The sequence below is a fragment of the Nerophis lumbriciformis genome, linkage group LG02 (genome assembly GCF_033978685.3).
Source record: "Nerophis lumbriciformis linkage group LG02, RoL_Nlum_v2.1, whole genome shotgun sequence".
NCBI lineage: Eukaryota > Metazoa > Chordata > Actinopteri > Syngnathiformes > Syngnathidae > Nerophis > Nerophis lumbriciformis.
Window position 1 is genome coordinate 7,600,001 of NC_084549.2, and position 12,500 is coordinate 7,612,500.

Sequence of the window (12,500 nt, forward strand, 5' to 3'; positions counted from 1 at the left end):
AGCAGGCAGCTGCAATCAATCTGCAATCATTCAGCACTCAACACGCCTGTCGCTGATGAGCTCCCTGGGCTTCTTAAGCCAGAGCTAACCTGCGTTGCGGGCCAGAACGTAGCTACATGTTCCGTACAGTAAGATTCAGCTTTCCGTGCCTATGTGAAGTAGTGATACCAACCAAACCCCCCACCGCCCTCCATATCCCACACCCCGGATTGTAAATAATGTAAATAAGTCAATGTATATACTCTGATGATTATCTAGTGTGATGACTGTATTATGATGTTAGTATATATATGTATCATGAATCAATTTAAGTGGACCCCGACTTAAACAAGTTGAAAAACTTATTTGGGTGTTACCATTTAGTGGTCAATTGTACGGAATATGTACTGTACTGTGCAATCTACTAATGAAAGTTTCAATCAATCAATGTGCTTCCTCGCTCTCTGTGTTCCTCCCCTGTCGTGCTCACGGGGTGGTATAGCTCGGTTGGTAGAGCGGCTGTGCCAGAAACTTGAGGGTTCCCGGTTAGATTCCCCGCTTCCGCCATCCTAGTCACTGCCGTTGTGTCCTTGGGCAAGACACTTTACCCACCAGCTCCCAGTGCCACCCACACTGCTTTAAATGTAACTTAGATAGTGGGTTTCACTATGTAAAAGCGCTTTGAGTCACTAGAGAAAAGGGCTGTATAAATATAATTCACTTCACTTCACTAATTCAATTTCAGGTTGTGACATCAATTTCCATCCATCCATCCATCTTCTTACGCTTATCCGAGGTCGGGTCGCGGGGGCAGCAGCCTAAGCAGGGAAGCCCAGACTTTCCTCTCCCCAGCCACTTCGTCCAGCTCCTCTCGGGGGATCCCGAGGCGTTCCCAGGCCAGCCGGGAGACATAGTCTTCCCAACGTGTCCTGGGTCTTCCCCGTGGCCTCCTACCGGTCGGACGTGCCCTAAACACCTCCCTAGGGAGGCGCTCGGGTGGCATCCTGACCAGATGCCCGAACCACCTCATCTGGCTCCTCTCCATGTGGAGGAGCAGCGGCTTTACTTTGAGCTCCCACCGGATGACAGAGCTTCTCACCCTATCTCTAAGGGAGAGCCCCGCCACCCGGCGGAGGAAACTCATTTTGGCCGCTTGTACCCGTGATCTTGTCTTTTCGGTCATAACCCAAAGCTCATGACCATAGGTGAGGATGGGAACGTAGATCGACCGGTAAATTGAGAGCTTTGCCTTCCGGCTCAGCTCCTTCTTCACCACAACGGATCGATACAGCGTCCGCATTACTGAAGACGCCGCACCGATCCGCCTGTCGATCTCACGATCCACTCTTCCCTCACTCGTGAACAAGACTCCGAGGTACTTGAACTCCTCCACTTGGGGCAAGATCTCCTCCCCAACCCGGAGATGGCACTCCACCCTTTTCCGGGCGAGAACCATGGACTCGGACTTGGAGGTGCTGATTCTCATCCCAGTCGCTTCACACTCGGCTGCGAACCGATCCAGCGAGAGCTGAAGATCCTGGCCAGATGAAGCCATCAGGACCACATCATCTGCAAAAAGCAGAGACCTAATCCTGCAGCCACCAAACCAGATCCCCTCAACGCCTTGACTGCGCCTAGAAATTCTGTCCATAAAAGTTATGAACAGAATGGGTGACAAAGGGCAGCCTTGGCGGAGTCCAACCCTCACCGGAAACGTGTCCGACTTACTGCCGGCAATGCGGACCAAGCTCTGACACTGATCATACAGGGAGCGGACCGCCACAATCAGACAGTCCGATACCCCATACTCTCTGAGCACTCTCCACAGGACTTCCCAAGGGACACGGTCGAATGCCTTCTCCAAGTCCACAAAGCACATGTAGACTGGTTGGGCAAACTCCCATGCACCCTCAAGGACCCTGCCGAGAGTATAGAGCTGGTCCACAGTTCCACGACCAGGACGAAAACCACACTGTTCCTCCTGAATCCGAGGTTCGACTATCCGGCATCAGTGTAATTTGGTTATTTTCCAACCAATATTCTACAACACAAACACAACGTTGACAAAACACGCCTATTGATAACATTTATAAAATTTTAGGCTCTGACCTTGATTTGACTTTTGAAATTTTGTCATTTCCCAACCAACAACGTTGTCTCAATCTACAAATACAACTATTTCCCAACGTTGTTTCAAAGTCAGATTTAAAGGCCTACTGAAACCCACTACTACCGACCACGCAGTCTGATAGTTTATATATCAATGATGAAATCTTAACATTGCAACACATGCCAATACTGAAGTGCAATTTTAAATTTTGCTCGAAATATCCTGCTGAAAACGTCTCGGTATGATGACGTCAGCGAGTGACGTCGCGGATTGTAGAGGACATTTTGGGACAGCATGGTGGCCAGCTATTAAGTCGTCTGTTTCCATCGCAAAATTCCACAGTATTCTGGACATCTGTGTTGGTGAATCTTTTGGCAATTTGTTCAATGAACAATGGAGACAGCAAAGAAGAAAGCTGTAGGTGGGAAGCGGTGTATTGCGGCCGACTGCAGCAACACAAACACGGCCGGTGTTTCATTGTTTACATTCCCGAAAGATGACAGTCAATCTTTACCATTGGCCTGTGGAGAACTGGGACAACAGAGACTCTTACCAGGAGGACTTTGAGTTGGATACGCAGACACGGTACCGTGAGTACGCTTCCAAACATTTGATCGCTTGCTATGTGCATGTCACGTAGTAACTTTGGGGACTTTGGGGAAATGTATGTGCTGTATGAACTTTGGGGAGGTGAACAGTACGTTGGGCTGTGGGATTGAGTGTGTTGTGCAGGTGTTTGAGTTGTATTGGCGGGTTATATGGACGGGAGGGGGGAGGTGTTTGTTATGCGGGATTAATTTGTGGCATATTAAATATAAGCCTGGTTGTGTTGTGGCTAATGGAGTATATATATGTCTTGTGTTTATTTACTGTTTTAGCTGAATATCAGGTCCCACCCGCCTCTCACAGCATCTTCCCTATCTGAATCGCTCTGGTCCTTCACTCTCACTTTCCTCATCCACAAATCTTTAATCCTCGCTCAAATTAATGGGGAAATCGTCGCTTTCTCGGTCCGAATCGCTCCCGCTGCTGGTGGCCAAGATTGTAAACAATGTGCGGATGTGAGGAGCTCCACAACCTGTGACGTCACGCTACTCGTCTGCTACTTCCGGTACAGGCAAGGCTTATTTATCAGCGAACTTTATCATCGATGTTCTCTACTAAATCCTTTCAGCAAAAATATGGCAATATCGCGAAATGATCAAGTATGACACAGAATGGACCTGCTAGCCCCGTTTAAATAAGATATAGGTAGGCCTTTAAAGGACATGTAAGTTAGAGATGCGCGGTTTGCGGGCACAACCACGGAGTCCGCGGATTATCCGCGGATCGGGCGGATGAAATTTTAAAAAATTAGATTTTATCCGCGGGTCGGGTCGGTTCGGGTCGGGCGTTTGAAATAAAAAAAAATTTGATTTTAAATAGATTCAGGCGGGTGGCAGTTAAACCAATTCGGAAATATATATACATAGTTAAATGTTGTTACCCACATACGAAAAACGAGCAGGCACCTGCAGCATATGCCACAACAGAAGAAAAAAAAAAAAAAGAGATGGACACTTTTATGGAGCGGAGAAGGCCCCCGACGCCTCGCCGGGGTCCGGGACCGAGGCCCCTTCCCCCGAGAGGGCCCCACCGGGAGCCGTAGCTGAGGCGATCCGCGAGAAGGGCCCGACGCACGTCCAGGGTCACCACCGCGCCCACCGCACCGACACCCCGCCTCGTCCGCCTTCGCCGCGGCCGGCGTCACGCGCAGCAGGTAAGCAGCTTACCTGCCCGCCACCCCCGTGGCCGGGGGCTCGTAACAGGGGTCACTCCGCGCGCTCCGCCCGCGCAGCTTACCTGCCCGCCACCCCTGTTGCCGGGGGCGCGTAACAGGGGTCACTCCGCGCGCAGTGCGCTCACGAAAGGGGTGGGGCTCACCCTGGTTGATATAGACAGCAGCTAGGACGGTGGCCATTGACGTCGGAACCCACTAAGGAGTGTGTAACAACCCACCTGCCGAATCAACTAGCCCTGAAAATGGATGGCGCTGGAGCGTTGGGCCCATATACCCGGCCATCGCCGGTAGCGAGACGCGCTTGGAGGTGCGCTCAGCGCGGCTCCCATATGATTGCGCATTGGTGTGCGTCTGGGTCGTGACAGCGTGGCACGCGAATGTATGTGCTGCATTGGATCAGTCTCCTTTCTTTAACAGGCAAAAGCTTTATAACCTCACTAATGCCTTGCATCGTCTATATTAGATATATAACAACGGGCGGGTGCGGGCGGATGGCGGGCGGATGCGGTTCTGATCAAATGTTAGATCGGGTGGATTGCGGATGGTTGACGACTTTTTGATGCGGTTGCGGATGAAATAATTGCCTATCCGCGCATCTCTAATGTAAGTATAATCAACGTCGTATCAATGTCTCGTGCCTGCAGGATTGTTACCTGTTTTCTAGTGTTTCGAGCCATTCTTTTTTTCTTCGCACGTGCAATGAAATGATCTGTTGTGTGAGCTTTACAGCAAGCACTCACGTATTTGTGTTTCACACCGGGTTAAACCTGTCCCAGACAAAATGTGCTCCTAAAGTTTGTGTTAACTTTAACAAGCACCGACGATGGAGTGACATTATATTTGAACCTATATAAAGCTCACCTGAAGGACAATCTGGGAACTGAGCAAACACAATTTTATATATATATTTTTTTTTTATCTACTTCTTCAGTATTTGATGAGGAGAGCGACAAAATACAAAATAAAAAAGTCGGAAAGTAGAAGCAATATTAAAAAGCGGAAGGCTGTGGCGGGGGAATTGCTTTCTCCCTGCAAATGTTGTACTGTGATGACAACAATGAAGTGACTTATTATACAAGCTGGGCGTCTTTAGGAGCAAGCTCTCATTTACATGAGAATGTGCTTTAAATCTCTGCTCGGTACATCATAATGCACACACTGGACGTATGGGATATTCTACGGAACAAACAGCAGTGCTTCCTGTTAGATAATTGATCTTTGACTCATGTTTTTGCTGCATAGTAATTCCCTAAAAATAACCAGGCTGCTCCTGTTATACCTATGACTAAATTATAATGTGTGTGTTGTTGTGTGTCCTTAAAAACAGCAGAAAACTCCTGTAATATAGAAGATCTTTGACTCATGGTTTTGCATGCATAGTAGAGTACTCCTGTTTGAATAAATGATCTTTGACTCGTCTTGTAGTAACAGTAACAGGGTGCAGTTGTTATACAGAGGATATGTGAATAAAGACTTTTTTTAGGTCCTTATAAACAGCAGTGGACTTATGTTGTATAGAAGATCTTTGACTCATGGTTTTGCATGAACACCTTACGAATAGTAGAGTGCTCCTGGTAAATGAAGGATCTTTGACTCGTCTTGTTGTAAAAGTAACAGAGTGCTCTTGTTATGCAGAGGATATGTGAATAAAGACTTTTCTTTAGGTCCTTATAAACAGCAGAGGACTTCTGTAGTATAGAAGATCTTTGACTCATGGTTTTGCATGAACTCTTTGCAAATAGTAGAGTACTTCTGTTGAATAAAGGATATTTGACTAGTCTTGTTCCAACAGTAACATGGTGCTGTTGTTATACAGAGGATCTGCGAATAAAGCAGAAGACTCCTGTAATATAGAAAATATTTGACTCGCGGTTTTGCATTAACGCCTTACAAGTTAAAAATAAAGGATATTTGACTCGCCTTGTTGCAATAGGTGCTTAAACGTAACAAGGTGCTCCTGTTATACAGACAATCTCCGAATAAAGGTTTGTTTCTTTTGGTCTTTAAAAACAGAAGAGCACTCCTGTAATGTAGAAGATCTTTGACTCATGTTTTTGCATGAACACCTCACGAATAGTATAGTACTCCTGTTAAATGAAGGGTCTTTGACTCGTCTTGTTGTAAAAGTAACAGGGCGCTCTTGTTATACAGAGGATATGTGAATAAAGACTTTTCTTTAGTTCCTTATAAACAGCAGTGGACTTCTGTAGTATAGAAGATCTTTGACTCATGGTTTTGCATGAACTCTTTACAAATAGTAGAGTACTTCTGTTGAATAAAGGATATTTGACTAGTCTTGTTCTAACAGTAACATGGTGCTCTTGTTGTACAGAGGATCTGCGAATAAAGCAGAAGACTCCTGTAATATAGAACATTTTTGACTCACGGTTTTGCATTAACGCCTTACAAGTTAAAAATAAAGGATATTTGACTCGCCTTGTTGCAATAGGTGCATACATAAATATATATACATACATACATACATATATGTGTGTATATATATATATATATATATATATATATATATATATATATATATATATATATATATATATATATATATATATATATATATATATATATATATATATATGTATATATATGTATATATACATACATACATACATATATACATACATGTACACATAAATAAATAAATATATATATATATATATATATATATATACACACGCACATACAGTATATACATACATACATATATATATACATATATATATATATGCATACATACATATATACATATATATACATACATGCATATACACATACATACAGTACATGCATATATATATATATGCATGCATACATACATACAGTACATATATATGTAGGTATGTATGTATGTATGCATATATATATATATATATATATATATATATATATATATATATATATATATATATATATATATATATATATAGGTCCAAAGCCAAAACAAATAGACTTAAAAAACTCTACCCTGCATACTGCAGTTAAACTGTATAATGACACTATCTAATTAAATAAGTAATACAGTCATATACCAGAATGCTACTAGTTTCCATGCTGCTGTTGCCCTGAAAATGTTTAATTATTTTTTTAATGTTTTATATAAAATACTGTCTGTTCTTTTATTTTTTTTTATCTTTGTTCGTTTGATATTCATTGTAAAGTTCAGCTGTTTTTTCAGTGGGGCCCTGGTTCCACTGCAAGCATGAATATTTTTTTAAATATATTTATATTTTTTTATTTTTTTATTTTTTTTATATATATATATATATATATATATATATATATATATATATATATATATATATATATATATATATACTGCAAGCATGAATTAAAAAAGTCAAGTCATATTTATATATATATATATATATATATATATATGTATATATATATATATATATATATATATATATATATATATATATATATATATATATATATATATATATATATATATATATATATATGTATATATATATATATATGTATATATCCATCCATCTATTTTCTACCGCTATTCCCTTTTGGGGTCGCGGGGGGCGCTGGAGCCTATCTCAGCTACAATCAGGCGGAAGGCGGCTTATAGTGCGGAAAATACGGTATATATATATATATATATATATATATATATATATATATATATATATGCTATATATATATATATATATATATATATATATATATATATATATATATATATATATATATATATATATATATATATATATATATATATATATATATATATGTATATATATATATATATATATATATATATATATATATATATATATATATACCGTATTTTCCGCACTATAAGGCGCACCTAAAAACCACAAATTTTCTCAAAAGCTGACAGTGCGCCTTATAACCCGGTGCGCTTTATATATGGATTAATATTAAGATTCATTTTCATAAAGTTTCGGTCTCGCAACTACGGTAAACAGCCGCCATCTTTTTTCCCCGTAGAAGAGGAAGTGCTTCTTCTTCTACGCAAGCAACCGCCAAGGTAAGCACCCGCCCCCATAGAACAGGAAGCGCTTCTTCTTCTACTGTAAGCAACCACCCGCCCGCGTAGAAGAAGAAAAAGCGCGCGGATATTACCGTACGTTTCATTTCCTTTGTGTGTTTACATCTGTAAAGACCACGAAATGGCTCCTACTAAGCGACAGGGATCCGGTTCATGAAAAGACGCAATCTCTCCATCCGCACACGGATTACTATTTCACAGCAACTGCCTAAAGACTTTCAAGAAAAGCTGGCTACTTTCCGTGCATATTGTAAAAACAAGATAGCTGAAAAAAAGATCCGGCCAGAGAACATTATCAACATGGACAAGGTTCCACTGACTTTTGATATTCCTGTGAACCGCACTGTGGATACAACGGGAGCACGTACGGTGAATATTCGCACCACAGGGAATGAGAAGTCATCCTTCACTGTGGTTCTAGCTTGCCATGCTAATGGCCAGAAACTTCCACCCATGGTGATATTCAAAAGGAAGACCTTGCCAAAAGAGACCTTTCCAGCCGGCGTCATCATAAAAGCTAACTCGAAGGGATGGATGAAGAAAAGATGAGCGAGTGGTTAAGGTAAGTTTACGCGAAGAGGCCGGGTGGCTTTTTTCACGCAGCTCCGTCCATGTTGATATACGACTCCATGCGCGCCCACATCACGCTGGTTTTTAATATATTATTAAAGTTTGACTGACCTATCTGACTGTTTTTTTTACATTCCTTTAGCGCAGTTAGATGCGGCTTATAACACGGGGCGGCTTATAGGTGGACAAAGTTTTGAAATATGCCGTTCATTGAAGGCGCGGCTTATAACCCAGGGCGCCTTATGGTGCGGAAAATACGGTATATGTATATATATATATTTTTTTTTTTTTTTGCTGGGTATTGTGGCCAAACAGCTAAATTTTTGTTTCATCTGACCACATAACTTTCCTTTAGAAGATATTATATTTGTCCATGTGATGTCAGATCAAACAAAAATTGAGCTTCATGAATTTTTTTTTGTGATCAACAAGTGTGTCTATCACAAAAAAAAAAAGAGTTGTAGAAATTATTGGAAACTCAAGACAGCCATGGCATTATGTTCTTTACAAGTGTACGTAAACTTTTGACCACGACTGCACATTCAAGAGAGCACACATCGCTTTTTGAGGACTGATAAAAGGTGGTGTTGTGTGTCGGCTTTGCATCTACAAGTTTGCTCTGACCCACGTCTTGGACAAACAAAAGCAAATAGGAGAAGTGGGTCAAAGGTCACCAGTGATGTATTGTACTACGCTAGAAAGAAGCGGGTACCGTGAACGTGTAGGTCATCTGCCTCTCGCGGTCCACGGGTTGCAGCAGCCTCAGGTAGCGGATTATCCCAGCGGCGGTCAGGCTGAATATGGCCTGGTAGTCGTCCTGGGTTATCTTCAGCATGGGGTCTTGAGTCTTGCAGCGAGGCGGGACAAAAAAAAGAAACCAGTCACCATAGCGACATGACTCGCCCCTCTGAGGGTGGGGGGGGATAAAACAAGATGTTTTATCCAGAAATCAATGTTTTTTATCGTGAACGACAAATACATCAATGTGCTTTTACCATTAAAAAAAATGTTTTAAACAAAACAAAATACCCTAAGACCAGCAGAAAAAGCACAACATAAAAAAAATAGCTTTTGTGATGATGCGTCTCCATCTTGCACAGTCTTAAATAAAAGTCCATTGTGGGGGTTCGATTAAAGTCTGCCTCTCTGCGTTGGTAAACATCATGACTGAAAGGATTATTGATCCCATCTCCAAGAAAGAGTTTGTTTTGGCAAGATATGAAAGTTTTAGAACTGTAGAGTCAACAAGCGCACACACACACACACACACACACACACACACTTGTATTGGTTACCTTCTTGAGACCTCTGAAAAATGCCTACCTCTTTAGGACCACCCTTTCTAGATATATAAATATTTGTATTAACTAACATCAATAAAATATACATACTATGCAAATATAAAAAAAAGCTTGTTGTGAAAAATTGTGCAATATTATGATAAAAGTTGGAATTTTACTCAATAACAGTCGCAATTTTACAAGAAAAGCTTAACATTTTGGCAACTTTATGAAAAGAGTCGCAATTTTACTCCACAAAAGTCACAAAACTTGAAAAATGTCGGCAATATTATAATGATAATCTGAATTTTACTTGGCCAAATGATGGCAAAAGTCATAATTTGTGTCGTCGTGGCTTGTGCAGCTCTTTGACTCGTGATTTAGGGCTATATAAATAAACATTGATTGATTGATTGATTGATAATTCCACTCAAATAATGTCACTATTTTACAAGGACAAAAAAAATGGCAATATTGCCATAAAAGTCAGACTTTTTTATGACAAATGTCACTGTTTTGCATTAAGAAGTGATAAATTACGTAAAAAAAAGTTATATTTTACAAGAAAATGTTGCAATATTACAGAAGCAAAAAGAATATGAGAAATTGTTCCCATATTTATAATAAACAAGTCAACACATTGTGAGAAAAAGACTGTTTTGAGTAATTATTATTATTATTTTTTATTTTTTATTTACTTCAATTTATTACAGTATGTCTCTATATACATATTTATTTTATTTTTTGTATTAATTTTGGCCAAAGGGGAGCATTTAAATTTCTTACACACACTTGTTATTTCATATGTTGACCAGAGGGGGAGCACTTCAAATTTGTACACACACTTGTTATTTCATATGTTGACCAGAGGGGGAAACCTTTTAAAACATTTCTTACACACACACACAGACTCACGCACACACACACACACACCCACACACACACACACACACACACACACACACACACACACACACACACACACACACACACACACACACACACACTTGTATTTGTGACCTTCTTGAGACCTCCGAAAGATGCCTACCTCTTTAGGACCACCCTTTCTAGATATATAAATATTTGTATTAACTAACATCAATAATATATACATACTATGCAAATATAAAAAAGCTTGTTGTGAAAAATTGTGCAATATTATGATAAAAGTTGGAATTTTACTCAATAACAGTCGCAATTTTACAAGAAAAGCTTAACATTTTGGCAACTTTATGAAAAGAGTCGCAATTTTACTCCACAAAAGTCACAAAACTTGAAAAATGTCGGCAATATTATAATGATAATCTGAATTTTACTTGGCAAAATGATGGCCAAAGTCATAATTTGTGTCGTCGTGGCTTGTGCAGCCCTTTGAGACACTCGTGATTTAGGGCTATATAAATAAACATTGATTGAGATAGGCTCCAGCGCCCCCCGCGACCCCGAAGGGAATAAGCGGTAGAAAATGGATGGATGGATGGATGGATGATTGATTGATTGATAATTCCACTCAAAAAATGTCACTATTTTACAAGGACAAAAAAAATTGGCAATATTGCCATAAAAGTCAGACTTTTTTTTATGACAAATGTTAATGTTTTGCATAAAAAAGTAGCAAATTACGTAAAAAAAAGTAATATTTTACGAGAAAATATTGCAATATTACAGAAGCAAATAAATATGAGAAATTGTTCCCAATTTTAAAATAAACAAGTCAACACATTGTGAGAAAAAGACTGCTTTTAGTAATTATTTATTTATTTTTTATTTACTTCAATTTATTACAGTATGTCTATATACATATTTATTTTATTTTTTGTATTAATTTTGGTCAAAGGGGGCGCATTTCAATTTCTTACACACACACACACACACACACACACACACACACACACACACACACACACACACACACACACACACACACACATACACACATTCGTGTTTGTGACCTTCTTGAGACCCCCGAAAAATGCCTACCTCTTTAGGACCACCCTTTCTAGATATATAAATATTTGTATTAACTAACATCAATAAAATATACATACAATGCAAATATAAAAACACTTGTTGTGAAAAGTGAGTTGGAATTTTACAAGAACAACGTTGGCTTTGAATTTTCGCAGTATTATAATAAACTTAATTTTACTCAACGCAAGTCAAAAGTTTACAAGAAAAACTGAACATTTATGCAATATTATGATAAAAGTTGGAATTTTATTCAATTACAGTCACCGTTTTACAAGAAAAGCTTAAAATGTTGGCCACTTTATGAAAAGACTTGACAAAAAGCCACAATTGTATAAGCAAACTTAAAAAAATTTGCCAATATTATATCGGAATTTTACTTGGCAAAATTTTACTAAAAAAATGTCACAGTTTTACAAGGTCAACAAAACAATTGTCAACTTTGGCTTAGAATTTTGGAAGTATTATAGTAAAAGTCGTAATGTTACTCAACGCAAGTCAAAAGTTTACAAGAAAAACTGAGCATTTGTGATAAAAGTTGGAATTTTACTCAATAACAGTCGCAATTTTACAAGAAAAGCTTTGGCAAATTTATGAAAATAGTTTCAATTTTACTCAACAGAAGTCACAATTTTATAAGAAAACTTAAAAATTTCGGCAATATTATAATGATAATTGGAATTTTACTTGGCAAAATTATTATCATAATTTCACTCAAAAAATGTTGCTGTTTTACAAGGACAACAAGACAATTGGCAATATTGCGATAAA

General features: G+C 39.2%; 1 protein-coding gene across 2 annotated transcripts in view; it reads right to left on the bottom strand.

Moving 5' to 3' along the window:
* LOC133580422 (protocadherin-15-like) overlaps positions 1-12,500 on the bottom strand; it is an 888,230-nt gene that overhangs the window by 398,763 nt on the left and 476,967 nt on the right. For both annotated transcript variants that reach the window (XM_061934831.1, XM_061934743.1), the window contains one exon: positions 9,194-9,328. In XM_061934831.1, coding sequence (XP_061790815.1) covers positions 9,194-9,328 — 135 coding nt within the window. The remainder of the gene's footprint in view (positions 1-9,193; positions 9,329-12,500) is intronic.